We start from the raw sequence: 26608 nt of genomic DNA, 5'->3' as shown, positions 1-26608 counted from the left end.
TCGGTTCCTTGGAGCTGCGCAACTCGGGCCCAGAGGTCAGTATTGGGACGACGACATACTGATGACATGACAGCTGAGGGTGAAAACGAGATTTAGGTGCCTGGGTGGGACAGGTGATGCCCGACCTTAGGAAGCAGACGCAGAAACCCAGGAGAGACATGTGGGGCCCGGTCAGGGCAAGCGGCTTATTCAGGGACGGCTTCCTGGAGGAGGCAGACACCAAGCTGTTAAATGGGAAATGTCACAAGACAGCACTCATGACTGGACCTTCTTTGGACCAAGCCCCAGCTAAGTGCTGAGGAGTGGGCAGCCAATAGAAAGCTTTGCTGACATTCCCAGCAAGTGCTGCTACAAATGGCCCCCACCCCGCCCGACTCCTCACGTGGCCCTCTGGGACAGACTCTGCTCCGTGCCCCTCCTCAAGAGAACTGGAGGCGGTAGTTAAACATGCAACTTCTGGGGCACAGCCCAAACCTACGGTGCATAAATGGGGGGCTGAGCCCGGCAGCCACACCCAGGACTCCCAGGACTTTGGGCTCTTACAGCTAATATGCAGCTCCCACCCCATTCACCATCCTCTGGAGCCCTCAGCTCACCCCCACTTTATCCAAACAGGCCTATTGTTTCCACTCAGGGTGGAGCACAAGGAGGGATCCCCTGCGGCTGTCCATCCCCTTCCCTGGACTGTGGCAGAGACAGCAGAAGCAGAGGCGGGGTCAGGCCCCAGGTGACAAGCAAGGCCGCCCCCAGATTATCGTGGACAGTAGGAAGGTGGCAGACGGGGCCCCAGGTCTATATTTAACTTGGAGGGTGGGGGAGACACCCAATGCTGCCTCCCCCCTTCCCTAGCCACTCTATGGTATGGCCCAGACCCATAGGCCTCAGGGGGTACAGGGGGAGCCCAAGGGCATGGGGTCCTGGACAGAGTTTGCCCTCCCTATCCCCCCACCACCTGAGCTCCCAAAACCTGCTTCCTGGGCCGAGACCAGGGCTCCACCCCCACATCCTTCCACCCAGAGGGGCCTGGTGTTTCCTTTTCTGGCTTTAGGTCAAACTGGGGCTAGAAGAGAAAAGGAACATTCCAGACTTGCTGGGACCTCCCTTATCCCACTTTGCTTGCAGATACCGAGGATTGAAGGGGGGCATTAACTCAAGATTCTCTGCTCCCTCCCTGCCCCACCCTAACTCAAGTATCAAGACACAGCCAGCACCTGACCCCTGGGTGACAATGAACACCAGGCCTGTTTGCTGGGTGGAATGACCCTTGCCAGGGTGGGCCAAAGTCTCCCTTCCTTGGGGCTACAGGAGGACAACAGGGAGCACCAGGAGGGCCTCTGACCACTGCCCTCCCCTGATACCAGGGCACATGGCCCTTCTCCTGGCCCTCCTCACACACGGCAGGGAGCACGGGCTCGGGAGCCGCTTGTACTGGCCTCCGCTGTCCTCTCTTCTGGGGCCCCTCTCAGCACTAGACACACGGTCTGACACCCCAGCAGCGCAGGGAGTGGGGGTGAAGAGAATGGCTTGGACTTCTAGGCTCCCACTGTGTGCCCAGCCAAGCCCGGCACAGATCAGATCCACGTGACTACAGGATTACAGGATGTCACTCACCCAGGTTCCTAGATGCGGAAACTGGGGCTCAGAGAGGGGTAGGGTCTTGCCTCATGCCACACAGCTCAGAGGTCTTCCTAGAATTCCAGGGGCCAAGGTTCCCCTGGCCTGGGTCTCTCTGATCACTGTCTGTGGCATCTTATCTCCAGGCAGAGGGGCCGGGGTGGTGATTCCCAGATGCCAGGATGGGATCCAGCAACCACTGGAAGCGCTTCCCCCAGGAATCCTACAGCAGATTCTGTGGTAAGGAGGGGCAGCTGGACTGCTGGGTCCCATGAGAGGTCACAAGGCTAAGCCATCCCCCAGGCTGGTCCACCACCCTTGACTCAAACCAGAGCTGCCCCGAAGGGCCACTGATCCCAGTCAGCCCCTACTCTGCCGGCCACATCACCTTGACCCTGCTCCCAGCACCTTCCTAAGACTTCCTTGACCTTCCCGAAGCATTAGCCCAGTGGGACCGCCTCCTGCTTTAAACCCTTTCGTGGCACCCTGTGCCCTCAGGCCAAGCCTTGCCACCACCTGGCATTCAGAGCCCTGCCTTTCTGGACTGAACTTTCCCCACCATCCCTCCTGGGTCTCCCTGACACCCAACCCCTCCAGTTTCCTCTCTGTCCCCTGCCTCGACCAAGGCCATGCCCTTCTGGCCTGCTTTCTATGCTTTCCAAATCTGCCCTAGGTTTCAGGCTCCAGGCATGTGCACCCCCACCTCCAGTGTCTCTTGGCCTGCATGCACCACCTGCCATCACACACCTGCTCAGCAGCCACTCAGGACCATCCCTGGGGACAGGTTGCCTCCTGGCTGGGCCTGAGACTCTCCCTCTACCCACCTCCTCTCTCCTCATCACCCCATTGAAGGAGGGGCAGCCAACCAGCCTGAGCGTCCCCCTCTTCAGCTGCCCTGGCCAGGGCCACGCAGGTGCCTATCAGTCTGAGACCCCTGCTGACCTTGTCACCTAGCATGACCTCTGGCTGATGGGCTGGATCCCGTTATCATTCTGTCTCTCTGTCCCTAGTGTCCTCACTTTTGACCTCGGCTCCCTGCCTGGGGCTCAGAGCTGGCTGAGCTTCAAGGCCCTGAAACCCCGGCCTAGGGCCCAATCTCTCTGGCTCAGCTGATGTGCCAGGGTGGGGCAGCGATACCACCCAGCAGATGTGGTTACTGGGAGCTCCTACCCAGGCCCCCATGAGCTGTCAGACCTGAGCAGCAGGAAGGAAGGAAGCTGTCCCTCCCTTCGTGCCCTCTTCTTCAGCCCCAGTCCTGGAGGCAGGTCACTCCCCCTACCATGATATCCTCCTGCCCAGCCCATGTCCCCTCCTCTCCACCTGCCACTCCTCAATCACCTGACCCCCACCCAGCCACATAACTGTGTTCTTCCTGGACCCCCTTGGATTATCTCCAAAGAGAACCGGGGCTTCCCAGCAAAATACAGACCTCCCGTGCAGTCGGCCCTTAAAACCTGGAAGTCTCTTGGACGTAAGGGCAAAACAATGATGTATGTTCTCACCATGGCCATGTACATCTCCCTGGAGGACCTCCCTTCATCATATCCAGCTGTCAAGTTCTTCAAAGCTCAGCAGCAGTGGCTCCTCCTCCGAGAAGTCTTCCCTGACCAGCTAACCCCATTCCACACTCAGCGCCCTCTGCCCTGGATCTGGTCCCAGCCTGGGGACTTCTCCCATGGCTGAAGGTCATTTCCAGGGTGTGGGGTGTCTCTTTGACAAGGAGCCTCACAGGGCAGGATTTTTGCCTTACCCTGCACCCAGCATGACCGGTGCACAGCAAGGGCCCCAGGCAGATGAGCAAGTCTCATGTTTTGTGTGAGCTCATGTGTATGTCCACATCTTTGTGTGGCTCTGTTTTGCACATCTGTGCATTGGCCTGAGTGTGTCTTCCATACGTATGTGACTCTGTGCTTGTGGTTGTGTGCCTTCACGTGCCTGTAAGAGGTTCTCCCTGTCAATCTGTGATGTCCATCTGTCTATGTGCTTTTGCATGTGTGTGTATCAGGGTGTGTGTGTGTGTGCGCATGTTCCCTGTCATCTAAGCTGGCACTCCATCATAGTCAGCCTGGGCTCCAAAGCCCTCAGCACAAAGGCCACTGACTGAACCAGAATCTTCTGCAGCCCCTGCAGGCCCTGCCCTCCTCCTCCATCCATCCCACCTGCCAGGAACATACCTGCTAAGTGGATGAGACCCCGGCTCCCCGGTAGAACAGGCTGCCTGGGGGAGCTGCCTGAGTGGGACCCTCACAGCCAAACCCCGGACTTGGTGCCACCGCAGCAGCCACAGTGAGTGACAAACAACTGGGTCTTCCCAGCTGTGGTCAGGGCCCGCACACCCCAGCCACACCCTTCTGTTCCTTCCACCATACTTTCATGTTCTGAAATACTCCATCCCCTTTCCATCCCAGTGATTTTCACTCTGACCGTTGATTCTGATAATCCAGGGCTCAGACTGAGGTTCAGGAACCAAGGGGGAGGGCCAGGGGCCAGAGGAGGGGAGCAAGGGGAGGACAGCATGCCGGAGGTCAAGGCCATGGGACTGGTGAAAGTCCGGACTGCCCCTCACTCCTGTGGACAACCTTCCTGTGGTCACACAGTTCAGAGGGAAATGGCAGCGGCCTGGGGGAGCACCCCACCCACTGTGTCCACACAGCTGGAGCACATAAGGACTCGCCCTCCCGGCAGGGGCGGACACCAGGCCTACCCATTGGGTTCACCCCAGGCCCCCCGCCATGACCTGCCTGGAGCCGAGGGCCAGGAGGGTAGCAAGGTGGGTCTGTCCTGGGGTGGGGTGGGGTCTTCTAGGGAACAGGGAGGAGAAATGCTGCAAGCCATTGGACACTTCCAGGGGTTTCAGGTGCTGGCGAGAAAGAGTATGGCCCCAAAGCACAGACAGGGTGACACTGAGTGGCAAGGACGGGTGGCATTCAGGGCAGGGGTCAGAGCCTGAGCAAATGTGTGGAGGTGGACTTGAGCTCGAATAGGGGACACAGGCCTGCCAGAAAGCAGGAGGTACACCTGGCCAAAGACACTTTCTGGGGTGAGCCCCTGAGCCTTCTCAGAAGGGGCAACCCTACCCCTTTACGGGGGGATTCCACAACAAGCGCCCAGGAAAGGAACTCAGAGAAAATCCAAGAAAAACAGATCCCAGCCTGTCCCAACCTGCGCTGGAGCCTCTGGGGCTGTGATGTGGAGAGGGATGGTGCTTGGGAAGGGAGGGGCACGGAAAAGAGCAGAAACGGATATTGCAGGCTCACACACAGCAGATGGACCAGTCTGGGCACCTACTCCAAGAAGACCTCTGCTCAGCCATTTAGACCGCCAGCCCTGGCCTCCCCTCTGTGACCTGGGGCCATGAGGCACCCAGCTGGCCAGTTACACTCAAAGGCACCGAGCCCTTCCCACTGGCCCAGGCTGCTCTGCCCACCAGCCTCCAACACAGCATCAGAAAGATCCAGAGATGGGAGAGACAGGAACAACTCAAGATGAAGCTAGTAAGGCTGGGGGGACGAGGTGACTGTGCAGGGCTCCTAAGTGGGTGTCCCGGGTGCAGCTCTGTCCTTTTTGTGGGCTCCCAGCCCCGTGAGATAGAAGTTCTCAACGCATGCTGCAGAGGGTCACTGAGACTCGGTGGCCTGGGAACCTGCTCACGGGCACGCAGCTGGAGAGAAGGGCCAATAATCTCTCCTAGGTCTCTTGCTGTGAGGAATGCCAGTCCCTGATGCTCCCTGGGGGCTCCCAGACTAAGAAGCAGGTCCCTGAAAAGCTGGAGGTGGGGCAAAAATCTGGGTTTGCACTGAGGCCACCCCCCCACATCCAGTGCTACCCCAGACCCTTCAAGCTGCGCCCACTTCCCAGCAGGAGGCTGCCGTGCTTCTTTCCTTGTATTCCGTGTTGTCACACACACATTCTCTGAAAAATTCCTTTGGAGAATTCCCAGCCTGGTGTCAGTGTGGCCTCGGGCACAGGACTGGTCCTGGCCAAGGTCAGGAGAGGGTAGAGTGAAGGAGGCGGTTGGCAGGCAAGGTGGCTCAGGAGCCCCAAGCTGAGTACAAAGCCTGCCTACCCATGGGGGCTGCATGAACTCAGGCGCACCTGGGGATTCAAGTTGTCCAGGCAGAATAAGATGTCCCCAAGTTGTGCTGTCCCTCGGGAGGGTTTGAGGCCAGGCAAGCCTCCTCCACCCAAGGAGCTCTGAAAGAGCCAGCACATCCCTTCAAAGCACGCACACATGCACACATGTACACTTCCTTATCAGCAGGACAATCTGGCCAGTGAATCTGGAAGCTGTTCTCTGAGAGCAACCCAACCCCAGCCCCCCACGCCTAGCCTAGACAATAGGGTGGCCAAGGAAACGCTCCAGGCTCTTTGCAAGGCCTCCCAGGACCTTCCCCGGGACAGACAGGTCAGTGCTCAGAGACCTGGGCCTGAGCCAAACCGCCCCCCGGGTCTCAGCCCCACTGAAGGCGCTCTCCTAGGAGCTGGGGGCAGCCTCCTTCCCTCCCCGGTAAGGCCTTGGGACGTCGACCTGGCTGCCAGACACCACTGGGCACACGGAACATGCACACCCGTGTGCACACCTACCACAGGTCAGAGCGTTGAGTACACACGTGCACACGGTTCCTGTCAGGAAGACCCTGGCTTCCTGTCGCTTGGCCTCGAAATCCTCAGGAAGACAGTCCTGGTCATCCTGAGCCCCCGTGCCACCAGGGGAACTGTGATATACTGAGCGCCTCTTCCCAGCTCCCTTGGATTCTTCCCTATCCAGTGACCCCTACCCGCCTCGGGCTGTCATCCACACTTAGGGTCCCCACCTGGCACCCAAGACCTTCTCAGCATCTTCTTGCAGACAATGGCCTGCTTGGAACCCTGGGAACATGGATTCTGAGGGGCAGGAGCCTGACGTTAGGGTTCACACTTACATCACCCTCCCCAGCTGGAAAGATGCTCAGAGCAACCCCATTTCACCGTTGGAAAAGCTGGAAGGAGGCACAGCCATAACTGACCCCCCACCATCCTTCCACCCCCTCAGTAGCCTGACCTGGAAACGTGGCCACCGCCTCCAGCCCAGGGCCTCAGTCAGGCACAGCTAGAGGCTGTAGTGGGGCCTGGCCTCAAACGGGGTGAGAGCACCCAGGGCCTGACCAGATCAAGGCTTCCCACGCCCCCACCTACTGCCCTGCAACTCCTACCCATGGTGCTTGTGGCCACTGCTGTCCCGTTGTGGGGTCAGGCAGGGGGAGGCTGACCTGTCAATCACCTGCCCTTCCCTTGGATGTCTCCCCTAAGGGCAGGGTCACACTTTCTGGATACCCTAACCCTATGGCCTGAGGCTCCCAGGCCACCCATGCCTGAGGTCCCTCTACCAAGTGGAGAAACAAAGGCAGGCAAGTAGCACATTCACAGACAGGCACACCTTGATCTCCCCAAAAAGCACACGGTCCCTGGTGGTCCCGGTGGTCTCAGGGCCCTCCACCCTCAACAGGTCCTGGGTGTGCCGCAAGAGGTGCTGGTTCCTTAGCCGGCCCAGTCCGCGCAGTGCCAGGATGGCCCGAATGTGTTCCAACCTGCAGAGACAGAGGCCCCCTCACTGCAGACCTAACACCTCCAGGGACACCCTCAGCCCAAGGACATGGGGATCCCAGGGTGTAGGCCTCCCCTGGGCTATTGCTGTAGGATGAGTGCACCCAGGCTTCCCAGAGCAGCATCTGCAACGGGGGGAGATGGCCAAGGGGAGAAGGGGCAGTACTGGTTAATGGGTTGGAACATGGCTGGGTCTGCAAGCGTGCAGGGCCCAAGGGAAGGGGCAAGGGGCAAGGGGGCGCATTGGCCTTGGGAAGAGGCTGGAGCCTCCTCCTGCTAGCACTGCTGGGCAGAATCCCAGCCAGGCAGAAAGGAGAGAGGCAGCATGGAGGCAGGAGCAAGGCACAGGGCCAGGAAGGGCAGGGCGACTCGAGGGCCAAAGGCAGGAGCCCGGGAGCGAGGGCTGGTCCCTCTGAGCCAATGCCTGGGAGACTGGCCTGGCCTCACCCTGCGCTTGCTGGAAGCAGGAAACTCATTGGGGCCGCTGTGGGGTCGGGAAGAGGCTGGGCCGGGGATTTCTGCGCTTTCCCCTCCTGGAATCTCCAAGGCCCCAGAGATATTCGAGCTAGGATTTCCACTGGTTTCCATAAGTCATCGTCTCCCCAACACACACCCCGGGATCAAAGCCTCCTTCCTCCCAGCTGAGTCTCAATGGCAGCGAACCTCCCAGAGAAGGCTGTCCCATGGGCAGAACATGTGTCCCTCTCACACTCGCGGGGCCAGGCCACTTCCCCAGCAGACTGTCGTGGGTGGCACCAAGTCTCCTTCTCCAGACTCCCCAAACTCCAGGCTGGCCCGCTACGCCCCACGGGATTCCCGAGCCGGTGCACCTTCTCCCTCGGACGCTGGGGACTGGGACCATGACTGCTCACACCCCGATGGGCCAAGAACAGGTGCACGGGTGGTCCCGAGGCCCCGCGGCCCTCCACACGTGTGCGCACAGACCCAGGCCCACTGGGGCGCTGCCAACCACCTGCCACATCCAGCTAGAGATTCCCCTGCTTCTCACTCCGCCCCCGCCCTCGCAGCCACTTGGGCCCCTTCCCTAGACGTCAATCACCACAGCGCTGGGTCAAAACCTAGTGGGGAGAAGGTGAGGCACACACCTGATGTCCGGGTAGCTCCGGATGAGCTTCTCCAGGTGGCGCCCGATGTTGTCTTTGTTCGTCTCCCCCAGGATATCGGCCACACACGGGATGGCCATGACTAGCCACGTGGCCTCAGAGCCCTACGGAGACAGGGTGGCGGGTGCAGGGCGGGCCCTTCCTCCACGGGACACAGCAGGGGAGGCCCCTGGCTGCCCCTGCCCACAGCCCTCCACTGGGCACCTCTCAGCCCTGTTGCAGCCCCTCCCAGAGGACAGGACGAGGCCTGGGTCCCCAGGGCTCATCCGCCAAGCACTATTCCTCTCCCTCCCCACCACGCAATGGGCAGAGGCTTCTGTCTTCTCGGTCCACATGGGAAAAAAGTGACCGCCCAGGAGGTGCTGCGGGAAGTCCCACACACGTGCAGCGATCAACAGCCCAGCAAAGGGGGGAGAGGGATGTTGATGAGCTTCAAGGTCTCCGCCCACCAGATGTGGCTGTGACCCTGGTTTCTTCCCCCGCAGACCCACAACTGGTAGATAAATGTTTGTAAAGCGACCCCCACACTGGCCCTGTCCAAGCTCTGCCCAGTGCCTAGTCCCTCCTCCCTCCTGGTGGAGGGGGGCACTGTGCTAGGGCCCGTGGAATCCGCCCCCACGTTGGGGGCACGGATGGAGGGGCAGCAGGCAGGTCATCCTGCGTGGAGGTGCTCTGAGGCAGGCCGGCTCGGCTCCTACCAGGCCTCGGAACGTGTCATCAATGGTCTTTGCGTCGAGGCTCATCCTCTGGGAGGCGGTCACACGCTTGCTGCCCCGGAACCGCTCACACGGCCTCAGTGCCTGCGCCAGGTACTCGCGGACCACGTAGCGGTGCAGCTCGTGCAGAGTCTCCTGGGTGGGCCCGGGTGGGGGTCAGTTGGGGCCGCGCTCCGAACTCGCTCGCCTGTGACCCCCACATTTCCCACACTCCGGAGTCCTGCCATACCTGTGCACATGGCGGGGTCACATGTGACAGCCGAAGGGCAAAGGCCACGACCTTGTCCATGACAGGCTGCAGCGTGTCCTCTGTCAGCCAGGACTTGCTGCACACAACCCTGAACAGAGGCTGTGGGGCCGAGAGAAAAGAGTCTTCCCACCCTGTGCTTTCCACCCCCACACTCTCCTCCCCTCCCCACATGGAGCCCCGTCCCTCCTGGCAGGCCCCTTTCAGATCCACCAACAATCTGTCACCAGGAGGGCACTTTGGGCTGCTACCTGGTCTCTTCTCCACCAGATTCCCTTGTACCAGCTCCTCTCCATTTGGGAACTAGGTCACTAGGCCTATGCCAGGAATGGCTCCCAGGGTGTGCCCTGGGCCTCCAGGTGCCAGCGGAGAGCCGAGGCCTGGTTTCTTGGACATACCCTTGGCTCACACCCACGTGGGGTTGGGTCGTCAACCCTGAGAGGTAGAGACTGTCCCTGTTCAGCTGGGAACTTGCCTGGGTCCTCTCTCATTCCCCACACACAGCACTGAAATGGCCCCTGAGTTACATGGACACTGTGACCTGCTGCGCATGGAAAGCGAGCAGAGACAGGTAGGCTTCGAAGGTCTGGGGCGGGGCGGGGAGTCCGTCCCAATCACCTGTGCATCGCGCTGCAAGACCTGGAGCAACTGCTTCTGGAAGCTGCAGATGGCTGCTGCCAGGGGCTGTTGCAGCTCGTCAAAGGCTCCCGGGAACGTGGCTGGGAGACTGGTCCTGGGGAGGGGCCAGGACAGGTGAAGAAAGGGTGAAGGGGCACAGGCTGGGTACCGTGCCAACTGAATTCATTTAGACTACAATGTGAGGGTCAGCCTTGGGGCCACACTGTATCTTGGGGGCAGAGACAAATGAGGAGACAGCACCAAAGCCCCAGAGCCAATCATAGAAGGTCAGTGGAGGGGGCATGGCCCAGCCCATGGCAGACCTCCCCTCTGGCAACAATGAACTGAGCCCACCAACCCCCTTGTGACAAGCAGTGGAGAATGGTTGGCACAGGTAGGACTCTCCTTTTCAGCCTCATAACTGTCCCATTCACCCCCCCACTCCATCCCCCCTCCCCCAAGGTGACTATGTCCTCATTTCAGTGTTGAGGAAACTGAGGCCTAGGCTGTTGCCAGTTTCCATAACCCAGGAACACAGGAGGACAGGTGGGGGTTCTCTCAGGGGAAGGGCCCAGAAGCCACCTTCAAAGGAGGCTCCCTGCCTGTGCCACCCCTGATGGAGATGCCCGGGACTCAAGCGCGCCCATTGCTGCCGCCTTCCCTGCGCTCGCCTGCCCCCTGCTGGCCGCGCCTGGGAGTGCAGAGCGCCGGGCGCTGAGACCCACCTCAGCTCCTCGCAGGCGTTGATGTAGGCGCCCAGGTACGGCTCGCTCACGGCCTCCGACTCCACACAAGCCTTTTCAAAACTGGGGACGGGGTGCGCCGAGTTCATGGGGACCCAGCCCGGCCCCATCTCAAGGTCCCCACCCGACTCCGTACTTGGGATGAGGCTGCTCCCTCCCAGTGGTCACACCTGGCCCCTGGCCCGGCCCCTTTCCCCAGCACCTGGGCACGAAGAGGCCGAACGCCCTCGCGCAGATCCTCAAGGTGGTGGCCTCCAGCCGCGCTGAGACAGCGCGGGCCGCCTCCACGTGCTGGTCCACGAGCTGCGAGCATGGGACGCGCTCAGCGCCTGTCCTCCCCCTGTCTGGTCCACCGACGTCCCCAGCCCAACTCGCTCTCCCTTGGCTCCTTCCAGGTGCTCACGCGCCTCGCGACACCCGCAGCCCGGGAAGCCAATCCTCCCCACCCCACACGTGCCGGCCACCTGCTGAGCCAGGAATGTTCCTCGCTTCCCCACCCTGCCCAGCGCCCCGGGGGGCCAGATCCCGCCCCCTGCAATGGGGAGGGAGGTCAGGACTGGATACCGCCCCAAGCCCAAAGTCCGATCACACACACATCCGCCCCTCCGCCAGGCGCCTGGTTCGCACCATGTGCACATCGATGGACAGCGGCCGGTGGTAGAGGCCCTGCAGCATGTCGGGGGCCTCAGCGACCTCCCAACAACTCTGCTCCTGCCGCAGGATGTTTTGGAAGCAGCTGGTCATCTTCGTCTGTGCGGGGAGCAGGGGCGCAGTGAGGCCCTGGCAGGTAGGTGGACCTCCCGGGCTATGTCCAGAGCCCTCTGGGGCGAAGGCCCGGCTACAGGGACATAGGCCTGCAGGCTGGCACCCCTAGGGGCAGCCTCAGTGTGTGCATTACCTTTCTAAGGCGACCTAGGGCATTGGTCCATTGGAGCCCTCAGCCTGGCCCCACCTTCTACAGCCCCGCCCCACCCATTGGCCTGGCCACACCCCTGCCATCCAGCCCTGGCCCCTTATGCCGGGCCCAGCTTGGTCCTCACCTCCAGCAAACTGGCATCCTTGCTCTCTAGTCGGTCCCACACGTCTGGTGGCAGCAGCGGGGGCAGCGGCTCTGAGGGCAGTGGCAGGTCTGGAGCACCAAGTAAGACAGAACTGGAAGGAGGACGTGGGCTTGAGGACCTGGGCAGGCTCCCATCCTGCAAAGGCAGCAGCTGCCCCCCGCAACTACCCTTGGGCCTGGCTCAAAGCCTGACACTCTCCCCACAGGGCTCGTGAACCTGGGCCATGTACACACTCTCACACACACACACACACACACACACACACACACTTACACACACACAGGCCTGCCCTCCAGGGTTCTTTGCCATACTCCCTCCCAGAAGCTTCTGAGTGCTCCATTTTCTGGCACTCCTCACAACCAGCTGTGTGAGGATGAGGGCATGTAGTTGGCTGTCCAGATGAACATGGTGGCCAGGCTGCCTGGATGGTGACCTCTGCCCTCATGGTGGAGGTCACCCAAGACTGGGCTCTAGGCCTCTGCTCCCACCAACTCCACCATCAGCACCACGGAGCTCAGGGATCTTCCCACCCCAGGAAGGCCCAGAGAGGACAGGTACCTGCCTTGGGCCACAGGACAAGTGAACAGGTCAGGGGCCTCTGGGCCCCTTCCTCCAGCAGACCCTTCTGCCCGTGGAAGTGGGAGGGCTCTTACCAGGGGAGGAGGGGGACATCCATTGCCACATCACAGTGCAGAGTGCAGGCTCCTAGCAGCCTGTGCATTGCACAAAGATTCCAGTCCAAAGGGGGTGGATGGGGATGAAATTCAGCGCACACTAAGTGCTGTGAGTGCCAGCCTGTGTCCTACCAGGAGGATTGCCCTTTTCTATTCACCCAAAGGTACTGAGCAGAATAGGACAGACCTTCTAACTGGTTCCTCTGCCCTAGTGGGACCCTGGCCTCCAATACTTCCCGCCTTGGGAAACTTGCCTGCAAGTGACCACTTAGGAAACCCAGAGATGGAAGTGCACTATGGTCTTCCCCTCTGCCCCCAGGCCCAAAAATGTGCATGCGTGTGTGTGTGTGTGTGTGTGTATGTGTGTGTTCATAAAGGCCCGGGGGATGTCCAGGACTGAGTCACCAGGCCCTGCCCCGAAAGGGAAGGGAGAAGGAAGGTGCTCTGTGACCTCCATGAGGTCCTAAAGGCCTCCCCAATCCCATGGCGGTGGTGCCAGCACATCCCAGTCCTGCGGTGCTCCGGCCTGTAACCTCACCTGCTGTAGACGTTGGTGGCCCAATCCAGCAGGACATAGGGCTGCTCGCAGCCACAGGGGTCCTGCGCGAGCTCCCGGAGGCGCTGGGCCACGGCGCGGTGGAAGGCTTGCAGGTAGGTCTCCCATGCCCGGAAGCCGGCGGCCACGTACGCTGGCTGCACGTCCCTCCACACCTTCTGCAGGTCGCGTCGGACCACGCGGCCAAGTTCGGCCAGGAGCAGCGCCAAGTGAGAAGGGCCCTCGGCTTCCCCTGGAGCCTCGCTCACAGCTACGCTTTGCACGCGCTCCTGTGCGCTCCGCTGCACCGCGTCCTCCCAGCGCTGGCGCCAGCGGCGCGGCGTGCACAGGAAGTCGCCGTCTGCGGGGGACACCGGGTGGGCCTCCTCCTCGGCGCGCACTACGCGGGCCAGCTCGCTGAGCGTAGCGCCGTCTACGCCGTCTGGTCCGAGCGTCTCACGCACAATGGCACCGATCTCCGCAGCCAGCCCGTCGTAATGCAGGCACACGTCCCAGGCCCGTCGCGCGAAGCTCGTGGGGTCCTGCTCGAAGGCGCGAGAGGCCTTGGCGGCCAGCAGCCCCTTCTCCAGGCGCTGTAGCTGTTCGAAGGCAGCCAGCAGCTGCCGTTCAGTGATGAGGTCGACCACGGATTGGCCTTCTGCAGGGGACAGGCGGGTATGTGAGCAGAGAGGGAGACAGGACTTTGGCCAGAACTAAGGCATGTAGACCTTGCCGCACCCACCACCACCACCACCAGGGTGCAGTGGGATTCAGAGTGGGCCATGATGCTTGAACCTGAGTGGAGCTGCCTGTCCCCTGGTCCCAACAACCACTCAGATCCTGCTCCAGGAACAACACTGCCCCCACTAGCCAAGAATCCTCCCTTGGACTCATCTATGAAACTGCTGAATAGCAGCACCCAAGCCTGTCTGAAAACAACAATTTGGATCAGCAGTGGGGAACAAGATTGAGCCTGAGGCTCCCAGCAGTGGCCAACCCTGGCCTCCCCATCCTGGCACACAGTTCGGCTGAGTCGGACCTGGTGACCTTATAGCAGCTCTAATACAGGTCTAATGGGTCAGAGCTCAGGCTAGGCGTTTCCTTCCTTGCCCAGGCTCCTGCCCTAGTGCCCACTTCAGCAGCGGTCCCTGCTCCTTGCACCTCTCTCCAGGCCCAGCAGCCTTCTGCCTCCTGCACCCAACCCCTTCAGAACCCACCTCAGTGCTTCCTCCTCTGAGCATCCACCCAGACCTCCCCTCTAGGCAGCCATAGCCCCCCTGTACCCCTGTGACCCACTGGTCAGAGAATGCCAGCGCCTTGCCATAGCCCTGGTATGGGCAGGCCCATCATCCCCTCCACCCCCCACCCCCCACTGTGGAAGGTAGAGGCCAGAGCTCTTGGGGTCATGCAGATCTGGGTTCAATGCCATCTTCTCTACACTTCTGAGCCTCACTCTTCTCATCTCCCCAGTGAGTGCTCACATGGAGGGTGGAGATGTAGCAATAAATTAAGATTCAACAAATAATGATGACTGCATTGCTATATCGATGACTCTTTCTTATTTTTTAGTACATTGTGGAATACGCAGAAAGAAATACCTAGAATGATTGAACCCAGCTGCGCTGACCTTTAGCTTGTGATTGCAAAACCTTGTGACTGGCCCCACTTGTACCCCCTTACCTGTTTTACAACTTTAGAGTCTTATGATCACCAAAGACAGCCCCTAATGTTTATTAATGAAGGAACCCTCCTCAAAGCCTGTTCTCTTACTAGATGGAGATACGGCTAACCAAAACTGGCCTGCCTGCCATGCACAGGGGCTTAAACTTTAACCTATACGTGATCTTTACCACATTAGAATTCTAAAGTCATGCCTATCATCTAAGACCAGCATTTTCTTAAGAATGTTCTGTGACCAAGCATGGAACCGTCTGCCCGTGCTCAGTGATTAATCACCTCTAATGACGTCATCTGGACTCATTGTGCTCACTATCCTATTTTTCCCCCCACTACACCTATTTTTTCTTTATTTATTTTTTATTTTTTTATTGAGAAAAATTTTTACACACACACATTCTTCTATACATTGCCCATCTCTTGATACTATAAAACTATCAGGATTTTAGACAGATTTTAGGCTGATGGGCCATTTGTCCTCCTTCCATAGCAATAAACTCTTTCTCCTTTTGAAACCCGGGTGCCATGGATTGGCTGTGATGCACACTGGGCAGAGAACAATGCATTTGATCCATATCTGGAGGGACTGGGAGGCCAGGACTCTGCTGCTCCATGGCCTGGCCTCAGTTTCCCCCCCTGCTTAGTGCTGTTTGTGAGGTTCTCACCTGATTCTGGTCCCAGTTCCTCAGACCCGACACCAGTTGGTGCCTGCCCGCTGACCCCGTCCATGCCCCTTAAGGATGTCCGGGGGCTGGGGGCCACCTCAGGAGCAGCAGGAACCTGAATTTCCACGGCAACCACACCCTGGTCCAGGGCTCGTCGGAAGGACTGGAATAAGCGGGAGCTGCGCCGGAACAAGCCCAGGTCCTTGGCAGTGTCCCCGCCTGAGGCTCGTTGGTTTCCCCAGGAGAAAGCCTGCCGAAAGGTGCCCTGACTGGGGGGTACAGTGTCCTCACACTTGGCGCTGGGTTGAGCCCCGGGGGGTGAGCCCCGGGTTGGAGTCTGCAGTTGGGTAGGTTCCTTGGAGCTGCGCAGCTCTGGCCCAGAGGTCAGTATTTGGGGCGATGGCATCTTGGTGAAAGGAGAGCTGAGGGTGAAAACAAGACTTAGGAGGTCTGAGTGGGACGGGTGATGCCCGGCCCTAGGGAGCAGATGCAGAAACCCAGGAGAGACCTGTGGGGCTGGCCGGGCCCAGGGACTTGATCAGGGAAGGCTTCCTGGAGGAGGCAGCAACCAAGCTGTCAAAAGGAAATGTCACCAGACAGCACTCATGGTTCTTTGGGCCAAGCCCCAGCTGAGTGCTGAGGTGTGGGCAGCCAATAGGAGGCTTTCATGACACTCCTAGCAGGTGCTACTCCAAATGCCCCCCACCCCCCCTGACTCCTCACGTGGCCCTCTGGGACAGACTCTGCTCCATGCCCCTCCTCAAGAGAACTGGAAGGGGTAGTTAAACATGCAGCTTCTGGGGCTCATCCCAAACCCAGAGCCCATAGATGGGGGGCTGGGCCTTGCAGCCACACCCAGGACTTCCAGGACTTTGGGCTCCTATGGTCTAATATGCATTCCCCACCCCCTACACCACCCTCTAGAGCCCTCACCTCGAAACCACTTTATCCGAACAGGCCTATTGTTTCCACTCAGGGTGGAGCACAAGGAGGGATCCCCTGTGGGTGTCCATCCCCTCCCTGGACTGTGGCAGAGACAGCAGAAGCAGAGGCGGGGTCAGGCCCCAGGGTGACAAGCAAGGCCGCCCCCAGCTTATCGTGGACAGTAGGAAGGTGGCGGAAGGGGCCCCAGGTCTATATTTAACTTGGTGTTTGGGGAAGACACCCAATGCTGCCTCCCCCATCCCTAGCCACCTTATGGTGTGGTGTGGCCCAGACCCATAGGCCTCAGGGGGTGCAGGGGGAGCCAAAGGGCATGGGGTGCTGGACAGAGTTTGCCCTCCCCATCCCCCCACCACCTGAGCTCCCAACCCCTGCTTCCTGGTCCGAGACTAGGGCTCCACCCCCACATCCTTCCACCCAGAGGAGCCTGGTGTTTCATTTTCTGGCTTTAGGTTAAGCTCAAGACTCAGCAGAAGTGGTTCCTCCTCTGAGAAGCCTTCCCTAACCAGCTAAGCCCCAGGCCACACTCAGCGTCCCATGCCCTGGACCTGGTCCCAGCCTGGGGACTTCTCCCATGACTGAAGGGCATTTCTAGGGTCTGGAATATCTCTGCCACTTGACAAGAGCCCCACAGCGCAGGATTTTTGCCTGACCCAGCACCCAGCCAGACCAGTACACAGTGAAGACCCCAGGCAGACACATGAGTGAGACTCACGTTTAGTGTGAGCTCATGTGTATGTCTACACCTTTGTGTGGCTCAGTTTTGCACATCTGTGCATTGGCCTGAGTGTGTCTTCCATATGTATGTGACTCTGTGCTTGTGTTTGTGTGCCTCCAAGTGCCTGCAAGAGGTTCTCCCTGTCCATCTGTCTATGTGCTTTTGCATGTGTGTGTGTATCTGTGTGTGTGTGTGTGTGTGTTCCCTGTCATCCAAGCTGGCACTCCATCATAGTCAGCCTTAGTCGCCTCCAAAGTCCTCAGCCCGAAGGCCACTGGCAGAACCAGAATCTTCTGCAGCCCCTCCATGCCCTGCTCTCCTCCCCCACCCGTCCCACCTGCCAGGAACATACCTTCTAAGTCACGAGACCCTGGTTCCGCAGTAGAACAGGCTGCCTTGGGGAGCTGCCCGAGTGGGGCCCTCAGAGCTGGACGCAGGCATTGTTGCCACCACACAAGCCACAGCGAGTGACAAACAACTTGGACTTCCCTGCTGTGGTCAGGGCCCGTGCCCACCGGCCCCACGCATCTATTCCTCCCCCAACACTTTCACTTTCAGAAATATACCACCCCCTTTCCATCCCAGTGACTTTCACTCTGACCGTTGATTCTGATAATCCAGGGCTCAGACTGAGGGTCAGGAACCAAGGGGGAGGGCCAGGGGCCAGAAGAGGGGAGCAAGGGGAGGACAGCATGCCAGAGGTCAAGATCATGGGGTTGGTCAAAGCCCGGACTGCCCCCCCTCCTGTGGACAACCTTCCTGTGGTCACACAGATCAGAGGGAACTGGCACCGGCCTGGGGGAGCACCCAGCCCACCGTGCCCACAGAGCTGGAGCACAGAAGGACTCGCCCTCCCAGGCATGGGCGGGCACCAGGCCTACACATTGGGTTCACCCCAGGCTCCCCACCAGGTCCTGCCTGGAGCTGAGGGCCAGAGGTGTAGCAAGGTGGGTCTGTCCTGGGGGTGGGGGTGGGGTCTCCTAGGGAACAGGGAAGGGAAATGCTGCAAGCCATGCGGCATTTCCAAAGGCTTCAGGGGCTGGTAAGAGGGAGCATGGCCCCAGAGGACAGATAGGGTGACACTGAGTGGCAAGGACGGGTGGCATTCAGGGCAGGGTTCAGAGCCTGAGCAAATGTGTGGAGGTGGACTTGAGCCTTGAATGGGGGACGCAGGCCTGCCAGAAAGCAGGAGGTACACTTGGCCAAAGACACTTTGTGGGATGAGTCCCTGTGACTTCTCAGAAGGGGTAACCCTACCCCTTTACGGGGGAATTCCACTATGAGCATCCTAGGAAAGGAACTCAGGGGAATCCAAGAAGAACAGATTCCAGCCTGTCCCAACCTGCGCTGGAGCCACTGGGGCTGTGATGTGGAGAGGGATGGTGCTTGGGAAGGGAGGGGCACGGAAGAGAGCAGAAACGGATATTGCAGGCTCAAACACAGGAGATGAGCCGGTCCGGGCACCTCCTCCAGGAAGACCTCTGCTCAGCCATTTAGACCGCCAGCCCTGGCCTCCCCTCTGTGACCTGGGGCCATGAGGCACCCAGCTGGCCAGTTACACTCAAAGGCACCGAGCCCTTCCCACTGACCCAGGCTGCTCTGCCCACCAGCCTCCAACACAGTGTCAGAAAGATCCAGAGATGGGAGGGACAGGCATAACTCAAGATGAAGCCAGGTGAGGCTGGAGGGACGAGGTGACTGTCCAGGGCTCCTCAGTGGGTGTCCCGGGTGCAGCTCTGTCCTTTTTGGGAGCTCACAGCCCCATGAGATAGAAGTTCTCAACACATGCTGCAGAGGGTCACTGAGACTCGGTGGCCTGGGAACCTGCTCACGGGCACGCAGCTGGAGAGAGGGGCCAATAATCTCTCCTAGGTCTCTAGCTCTGAGGAATGCCAGTCCCTGGTGCCCCCTGGGGGCTACCAGACTAAGAAGCAGGTCCCTGAAAAGCTGGAGGTGGGGCACAAGTCTGGGGATTGTACCAAGCCCCCCTCCCCCGCCATCCAGTGCTACCCCAGGCCCTTCAAGCTGCGCCCACTTCCCAGCAGGAGGCTGCCGTGCTTCTTTCCTTGTATTCTGTGTTGTCACACACACATTCTCTGAAAAATTCCTTTGGAGAATTCCCAGCCTGGTGTCAGTGTGGCCTCAGGCACAGGACTGGTCCTGGCCAAGGTCAGGAGAGGGTAGAGTGAAGGAGGCAGTTGGGAGGCAAGGTGGCTCAGGAGGCCCAAGCTGAGTACAAAGCCTGGCTACCCATGGGGGCTGCATGAGCTCAGGCGAGGCACTTCTGCTCCAAGCCTTAGTTCACCCTCCATAAGGTGGGTTGTTGTTACTATGGAATGGGCAGTAAGACTGCAAATCATCTCATAGAGAACCTGCAGCAGAAGAAGGAAGGGTGGGGACAAAGACCCTTACCGTCCACGCTCATGTGTCCAAGGGCTCTGCGGTGGCCAGGCTTCACAGCCTTCAGGTAGACCCCAGAGGTTGCAAATTCCTCAGGGCAGAGCCGGCTCCAGGCGTTCCAGCCTCAGCCCTAACTGGCTGTGGCACCAAGCAGGGGGCAGCACCTCCCTCTGAGACTCAGTTTCCCTGAGACGAGCATCTGAGAGGCACTGACGACCATTTCTTCTGCAGGGATCACAGGGGGAGCTGTAGGACACGTCCTGATGGGTGTTTCCCGGGTCACCTAGCACCTGGGCTGGGGGCGGGGCCTCGGAAGGCAGGGGCGGGGCTCCTGCCTCTGGTACCGCCCCCTCATTCCCCCTCTGGCAGGTTCGTGGGGGCAGCCTGAAGCTCTGGGGGTCTAGATGGGCTTGGGGCCTCCGGGCAGCTCTGTCCCCCCACCCCACACACACACTGGTCTGCCCACCCAACCCCACTGCCCAGCCCCAGGACTCAGGACCCTTCTGGATGAAAGCCCCTCAGTTGAGGCCCCTCCCCCACCCTCCAGGAGCCACAGGATGCCTTTCCCACAGAGGTGTGTTGCTCAGCTGGACCCTCAGAGACACAGATTCCAGTCCCACTGGCAGCTGGCAGCAGGTCCTGGGACACCCCCACCCCAGTCAGGAGTCGTTTGCACCGAGGAGCTCCCTGTTGGGTCGTAAGCTCCTGCCCTGACCTGGGCACCAGCCGCCTGCCCTGGCTCAGGTGCTGACCACCAGCCCCCAAGAGAAGCCAGCATCACCTGGACCCCATTCTTGAAATCAGCCTCTCTGGGCTGAGCAGAGTGAGACTGGGAATATCTGTGGCTTGGGTGGCAGACTGGCCTGGGGTTCGGACTGGGCTCTGCTGTCTTTCAGCAGTGGGACCATGGTTAAGTTGTCTTTAAAATGGGTGATGCCTGCCCTGATGAGGGTTAAATCTCCACAAATATCACCATCACCCCACCCCCCACCTGCCATACCGGGAATCCAAAGGCATCCATGCTTCCCCCATCTCTCTCACTCTGCATCTCCCATGTCAGCAAGTCCTGGCCCTGCCCCTGTGAAATGTTCCCCCACCCCCACCTCACTCCCTCCCCAGTCCTGCCTCAACCCTTCCCACCCTGGCCCAGGTCTCCAGCATGACTCCCTGCCCACCCTATCCAACAGTCTCACTGTAGTTGCTGTGGCGCTGTGACCCTTGGATCAGTTCTTAAAATCCTAAAGAGACTTCCTGGTGCTCCAGGATAAAGGCCCCAGGTTGGCGGCCTACTCTTAGCGTGTGTGTCCTGAGTAGTGTGCCTCAGGCGGTGATGGAGAAGTTCAGGGATCAGCTTGGCTAGCTGTTTGGGCAAGCAAGCACTGGCCTGATTGTTATTGTGAGCATATTTTGTGGATAGATTAGCATCTGTAGCCAGCTGATTCATCTACAGCTGATTGCATCTACATTCAACAAAGGAGACTGCCGTTGGCTATGTGGAGAGTCTCATCACCTGATTAGTTGGAGGGTGTAAAGCCAGAACCAAGGATTTCAGCAGTCTGAGAAAAGAATTTCTATCTCTACTTCAGCCAGCCAGCTTTTCCTGGAGAATTCAACCTCACCTTCATCATAATTTCCAACTTGTGACCTCACCTGCAGAATTTAGACTTGCAAATCCCCACAGTCATGAGAGCCAATTCCTATAATACATCTGTTAATATTTACATATGTTGGGTCTGTATCTCTGGAGAACTCAGGTTAACACAGGGCTGCCACAGCTGGGCGTGGGGTTCAAAGGGAAATGAGCCCAGGACTCCCTCCCTTCCCCATGGCACATGCGTGATTTTCCTGGCTCTCCAAACTCTCCACAACCCATGGTCTCTCAGCATGAGGGGGCCTGTCATCGAATGCAGGTGGTGTATCTCCCCCCCCCCCCCAGATTCCCACAAGGCAGGGACCAGGTCTGCTTCACCCCTGTGTGTCTTGTGCAGGCAGCTGGCACCTGAAGATGCACTTGAGAGCCGTGGAGAAAGAAAGAAGGAATGAAGAAATAAACAGATAACACCCAGTGGATGCATCTAGGGTCTGTGCACGAGGAGGGACTGGCCAGAGAGGCTGGGCGGTGGCATGGGAAGCAGGCATGAGGCTGGCCAACAGGGACAGCAGCAAGTGCTTATAAACCATTTTCTAGACTGTGAAGGAGCCGGATCCCCAGCCCCAGCTCTAGCCCTGGCCCTGGGGCCAGCGACCCAGCCCATCGGCTCCCATCTCCTCACAGGCCCTTGGGCCTGTGCAGGCAGGTGGGTATGGCAGTGAGGTGGCCAAGTCCCTGAGGGCCTTGGTGAGGAAGGGCTGCCACCACGGAGTGGATAGAGCCTGGGAAAGGCCAGTCCAAGCCTGCCAGACAGACCTCATGGAACCGACAGGAAGGGCTGGGGGAAGGGCCCCGGAGGCAGTAGGCCAGGGGGTAGAGGGGCAAGGGATGTCCTGGCCCGTGCCCAGGACCCATAGGTGTGAAATTGAAGCAGGCTCCAAGCCACCAGCAGAACTTCCCCACCTCTGCCTCCCACCTCTCTAGCACTCCGGGGTGGCAAATGTATTTTTGCAAGGAAGGAGGATTGGAGAAAGTACCTTATTCATGGTGGAGGTTGGCAAGGTGGCAAGGTAGGACAGAGGGGCCTGTGTCTCCTACCTCTCCTTCCAGGTTCACACAGGCCTCAGCCCACCCTGCCCAGGCCCGTGGCCTTGGTGGAGCTACATTTATAGAGGACCCACAGCAGGTTGGCCATGGAGCTGGGTGGGCGTCCTCGGGCAGCAATCTCTCTTCTTTCCCCCAGACCGGCTTGGAGCAGTCAGTAGGACACCTTCGGGCAGCTGGACAGAACCAGGGACAATGTTGCCTGACACTGCACAGGGTAGGACCTATATACTGGGCAGGAAGAGGGGTCTGCTGTCCCACATGGGGCCGGGGCTCAGTTGGGGGGCCCTGTCTCTGCCACCCTGCCAGGCCCAGGCCAAGATCAACCTGGGCACCTGGCTTCACACCTCAGTTTTCTCATCTGTAAAATGGGACTTTATAGGGGATGTAATTAGATCCAGCCTGGAATAGTGTCCCCCACCCAACGTACCCTCCCTGGCCCCCAGCACACCAAGGGTGCAGGGAAAGTGACAGCACAAGGCTCAGCCAAGACTGGAGGCCCAAGAAGGCAGAGCAGAGTCAAGGGCCTCTCCACAAGGCACCTGAAGTGTCCCGGCCATGGCCACTGGAGACTTCTCAGCAGGCCCAAAGTGGTCAAGCACCATGTGCCCACTGGCCACCAGGAAGTACCTTTATTTCTGCTTCAAACCACACAATAAGAAGGGGCACAAGCCAGGATCTGGGTTGTGGATTGGAAAGGGCAGCAGCTGTGGACAGGCCAGAACTGGCGGCAGGAGATTGAGCAGCTCAGCTGTGCCTGTGGTGTCCTAGCCAGGCCTGCCCCCTCTGTGCACCAGCCTGGCTACCCTCAGATGCTGGAGAGCAGGGGCTACATGGTGAGCCCCGCGAGCAGCAGAACGTGACCAAGTCCTTGTCCTATTCCTGAGCCGTAGCTACCTGGTCCTTGGAGCTGGCACACGGGCTCCCAGCGTCATCTGGAAACTTTACTGGTGCTCTGGCTCGACTGGGTGAAGGGGCTGTAGAAACATGAAGGCCTCCACATGGATGGGGGTTCTGAGTTCTTGGATTTGCAAGGGAATGGGGTAAGAGGCTCAACCCAGATAGATGCCAGGGGTCCGAGGTGAGCCTATTGCAGATAACTTTGCTGGGGGAGGAGGTGGGGTGGTAGGAGGGGAAGGAATGCTGGATGTAGGAGTTCTGGGCAGGGGAAGGAGGGTGAAGCCAGGCTCTGGGGAGCAGGAGCCTCCCCCAACACGAGAATAAAGGCGGTAGCAGGGCAGGGGGTGGTCCAGGACAATCCCTAGGGTCTTCCCAGAGCCTCCATGGAGCCCATGTCCCAGTGGTTACCTGAGGCCAGTCCCTGAAGGCTCTCCTGACCCTGGGCAGTGCCCAGCAGAAGTAGAGGAGGACTGCAGGCAGGTGGCAGCTCAGGGCTGGACAACCCCTTCCTGGCAGCTACCCCAGGCTGAGGTCTGGAGATATGGGAGGGCTGCTGAGCAGCCTTAGATGTGGCTGCATTTATTTCCTTGTCAAAGGACAGGCTCTCCAGGATAAAGCTTCCCAGGGCCCAGCTCAGTCCTTATACCCCTCCCTGGTGTCCAGTGGCCCTCAGAACCCTCCCCTGAGGCCCCCACTGCCTCTTGTCCCCAGGGCCTCCCATCCCCACGGCCTCCTGCCAGAAGCTTCCCAGGCTCCACCAGGGTTGGACCTGATGAGCTCCCGTGCCCTTGCAGGCACGGATCCGGTGGGTAACAAGTCCATGAGGGAAGAGAGGGAGAGGAGGACTGAAGGTGAGAGGTGGGAAGGTGCAGTCCCCATTCAACACATTTGCTGTGCATCCCTGAACACTGGGCCTGGGTGATGGGGAGGGGGCCAGGCCAGGCCACCCAGGAGCCAGGGCTGAAGCTCAGAAGATGGGTGGATGGCTGGGGCATGAGCAAGCTGGAAGGCAAAGGCCCTGCCTGCAGAAGCAGATAGGAGGAAGAGCTGCTTCCCACTGCCGCCCCTTCCTCTCTTCCAGCCTCCCAGCAGGCAGCTCCTCACTCACCAGCAGCAGCCTGGCTCTGGGGGCTAGTCCTCTGGGTGCCCTCTGGAGGCCAGCGCAGCTCCCCGCTCTCTACGGCACCCACTTCGCCAGGCTCTACCAGGATAGAGGGCAGCCGCTGGCTCAGCCGGGAGCCCTTCTCCCAGGCACTTACAACAGCCTGCAGAGAGGGTGGGCAGGGGTCAGGGCCAGGGTCCCGGGCCAGGGTCCCTCCCACCTGTGGCCTCCCAAGGCGGGGGTGAATATGTGTATATGTGTGCACTTCCCAAAAGGCGTCTTGGCCCCTCCCCCATCCCATCACGGGGTTGGGGGGCTGGGACACGCGGCCCCTGGGGTCACAGCTCTTCCTGGGGTTCGCAGGACCCAGCCAGCCTCAGCTCCCAGAGGCCCATTTCACAGATGGGAGCCTAAGGCCAGGGAGGCCAAGGCCAAGGCCCCACAACGAGCTGCCCAGGGCCTCCGTGCTCCTGGCTGCCTCCCATACCTGGCGTCCTCCAAGTCCCTCCCTGGGGTCTCTCTTGCTGGGCCTTTGGCCTCCTCTGGGCAGCTCTAAGGACATGGAAGGACGTTGCCATAGAAACCTCAGCAGCTGGCTTTCAGCTCACTCTTGGCTCATTGTCCAGTGCCCACAGGAGCTTGCGGGGGCTGCCTCCAAGCATCCCGGTGCCTTCAGCCTCTCTGCCCCCTATTCAAGTCCTTACAAATTAGAACCCCAAGCTGCTAAGCCAACTGCCCAGGCCTCCCATCCCCCAACACCCACAGAAGCTGCTTGCTCTCTACTGTCTCACCTCTGTATCTGTGCCCAGGCAGATACCCCTTCCAGGAACTACCCCCAACAACTTTGCCAAGGACAGTTGTTGGGTTATGCCCATCTTCCCCATTGGCTTGTGCAGGCCTGGAGCTTCCTCATCCATGGCAAGTGGGACTGTCCTCAGTGGCCCTTCAGCCACTGCATCAAAACCACATGCATGGCATATTTGGGTGCAAATTCCAGGGTTCCATCCTTGACTCTCTGGATAGGGGTCCAAGAATCTGCATTTTAGCCAAGTACCCGGTAACCTCGAAGTGTGGGAAGAGGTGGAAGGAGCAGGTGGGTCTCAGAGGAGCTTCAGGGCAAAGACCCCAGCCCTGGCCCAATGGCTGGGCCTTCCAGGGGCCCAGCCCCCTCCTGCTGGCATGGCCAGTCCAGGAGTTTCTCCCCAATCCTGGAATCCCTCCCCTCCCCTCCCTGTCCAGGAAACCCTCCTCAGGGTAGGGGCCCTGAGCAGCCCCACTATCCAGAGGCAGGTCTGGGCCAGTGGAGCCTGGGGCAGCAGAGCCTGGCGCCCATCATCTCCATCTGCCCTACCAGGGAGGCTGATCTGTGACTCCAAGTCCTAGCCTGGCCCCAGTGCAGCCCTGGGCTGGCCTTCATTCTCTGTCCACAGCCTCTACCCTCCCTCAAAATGAAAACAGTCCAAATCTAGAACTGAACAAACCAAGGCAGTATCCTTTGTGTGAGTACTTCTCATTTTAATTGCATCAATACCCCCCAAAACAAACAAACAAACCCTGGAGCTGGCATTACCTCACTATTGAGACCCTGGAGGGCTGCTCAGTTAGCTGGGGCAGCTCAGCCTTCAAGTGTGTTGTGTGCCAGACTCCTATAAGGTAAACTGAGGCCTGAAATGAGGAGAAGCATACCCTAAGCCCCCCAGAGACCCGGCCACGTACCTTGCCCATTGGGTCTTGGGTCTCTCCACCAGAACTTGGCTCTGGCATGGCAGGCTGGGGTACACTCATGCTGTCTCTGCAGTCAGCCTACATGAGAACACGGGGCAGAAACAGACGTCCACTACTGGCCAGATGCCAGATCCCACTGTCCTCCTGGAGGCATGAGAACTGTTCGGCCCCCACAGGCCCAGCGCCCACTGCTCCAGACATCACTGCCAAGTCCTATTGAGCTCAAGAGGGGCATGGACAGTTGCCACCCTACATGCCCCGGGTGGCAGAGGGGGCACAGGCAGGAGCGGAAGGCAACCTGGGCCTTGAGACCCGGGAAGGCTTCCTGGAAGAGGGTCAGCTGGTCCAAGGCCTGAGGGTTGAGCAGGGGATAGTCAGACAGGGCGTGGGGGTGGGTGGGGTGGGGAGAAGAGCACCTGGAATTTGAAAACAGCCCAGGAAGTGCACAGAGGGCCCTGGGGTCCAAGTAGGTCTCTGAGAGTGGAAGTTGGGGAAGCCGATGGGGCCAGGTTTGAGTTGATCAGAAGCCAGGTGACTGTTCTGCCCTGAGAGCTGCCATCCCACATGCACCCAGAGCTGGGCCTTCAGCACCCATAGCTGAAGGGAAACTGACATCTTGCCCACACTTGGTAATGCCAGGCCCAGGGGTGGGGACCCCCAGGAACCCTGCAGAAAGGGTTTGGAAGAGAGGCCCCATGGGGACCTTTAAGCACCATTCACAATGTTTCCACCTGCACTGTGCCAGGTGGGCTCTGGGGCTATGCCCAGGCCGGAGGCAGAAATGCGGTTGGGCTCTGGCAGGTACCACATGGTCCAGGCACCCACAGAGCCTGGCAGAGACCTGACTTTGGGTACAAAGAAGGGGAGGG

The 26608-nt window shown here is 59.5% G+C and overlaps 2 protein-coding genes across 2 annotated transcripts; both read right to left on the bottom strand.

The window, feature by feature from the left end:
- Positions 1-4709: 4709 nt before the first annotated feature.
- On the bottom strand, positions 4710-15675 carry EXOC3L4 (exocyst complex component 3 like 4). Its single transcript, XM_077123653.1, has 11 exons — positions 15258-15675; positions 12919-13573; positions 11686-11797; positions 11273-11395; positions 10848-10948; positions 10628-10708; positions 9903-10017; positions 9267-9386; positions 9020-9172; positions 8304-8425; positions 4710-7181 (listed from the first exon to the last, which is right to left on the bottom strand). Exons 1-11 carry the CDS (start codon positions 15661-15663, stop codon positions 6977-6979), a joined length of 2193 nt encoding a protein of 730 aa, XP_076979768.1. The 5' UTR covers positions 15664-15675; the 3' UTR covers positions 4710-6976.
- Positions 15676-22704: 7029 nt separating this feature from the next.
- LBHD2 (LBH domain containing 2) lies at positions 22705-25799 on the bottom strand. The gene is made up of 3 exons (XM_077122351.1): positions 25731-25799; positions 24021-24177; positions 22705-22989 (listed from the first exon to the last, which is right to left on the bottom strand). The coding sequence occupies exons 1-3, from the start codon at positions 25797-25799 to the stop codon at positions 22889-22891; spliced, it is 327 nt and encodes a 108-aa protein (XP_076978466.1). The 3' UTR covers positions 22705-22888.
- Between the last annotated feature and the right edge of the window lie 809 nt (positions 25800-26608).

The sequence above is a fragment of the Tamandua tetradactyla genome, chromosome 12 (assembly GCF_023851605.1).
Source record: "Tamandua tetradactyla isolate mTamTet1 chromosome 12, mTamTet1.pri, whole genome shotgun sequence".
Taxonomy (NCBI): domain Eukaryota; kingdom Metazoa; phylum Chordata; class Mammalia; order Pilosa; family Myrmecophagidae; genus Tamandua; species Tamandua tetradactyla.
This window is presented reverse-complemented; position numbering and strand designations above follow the sequence as displayed.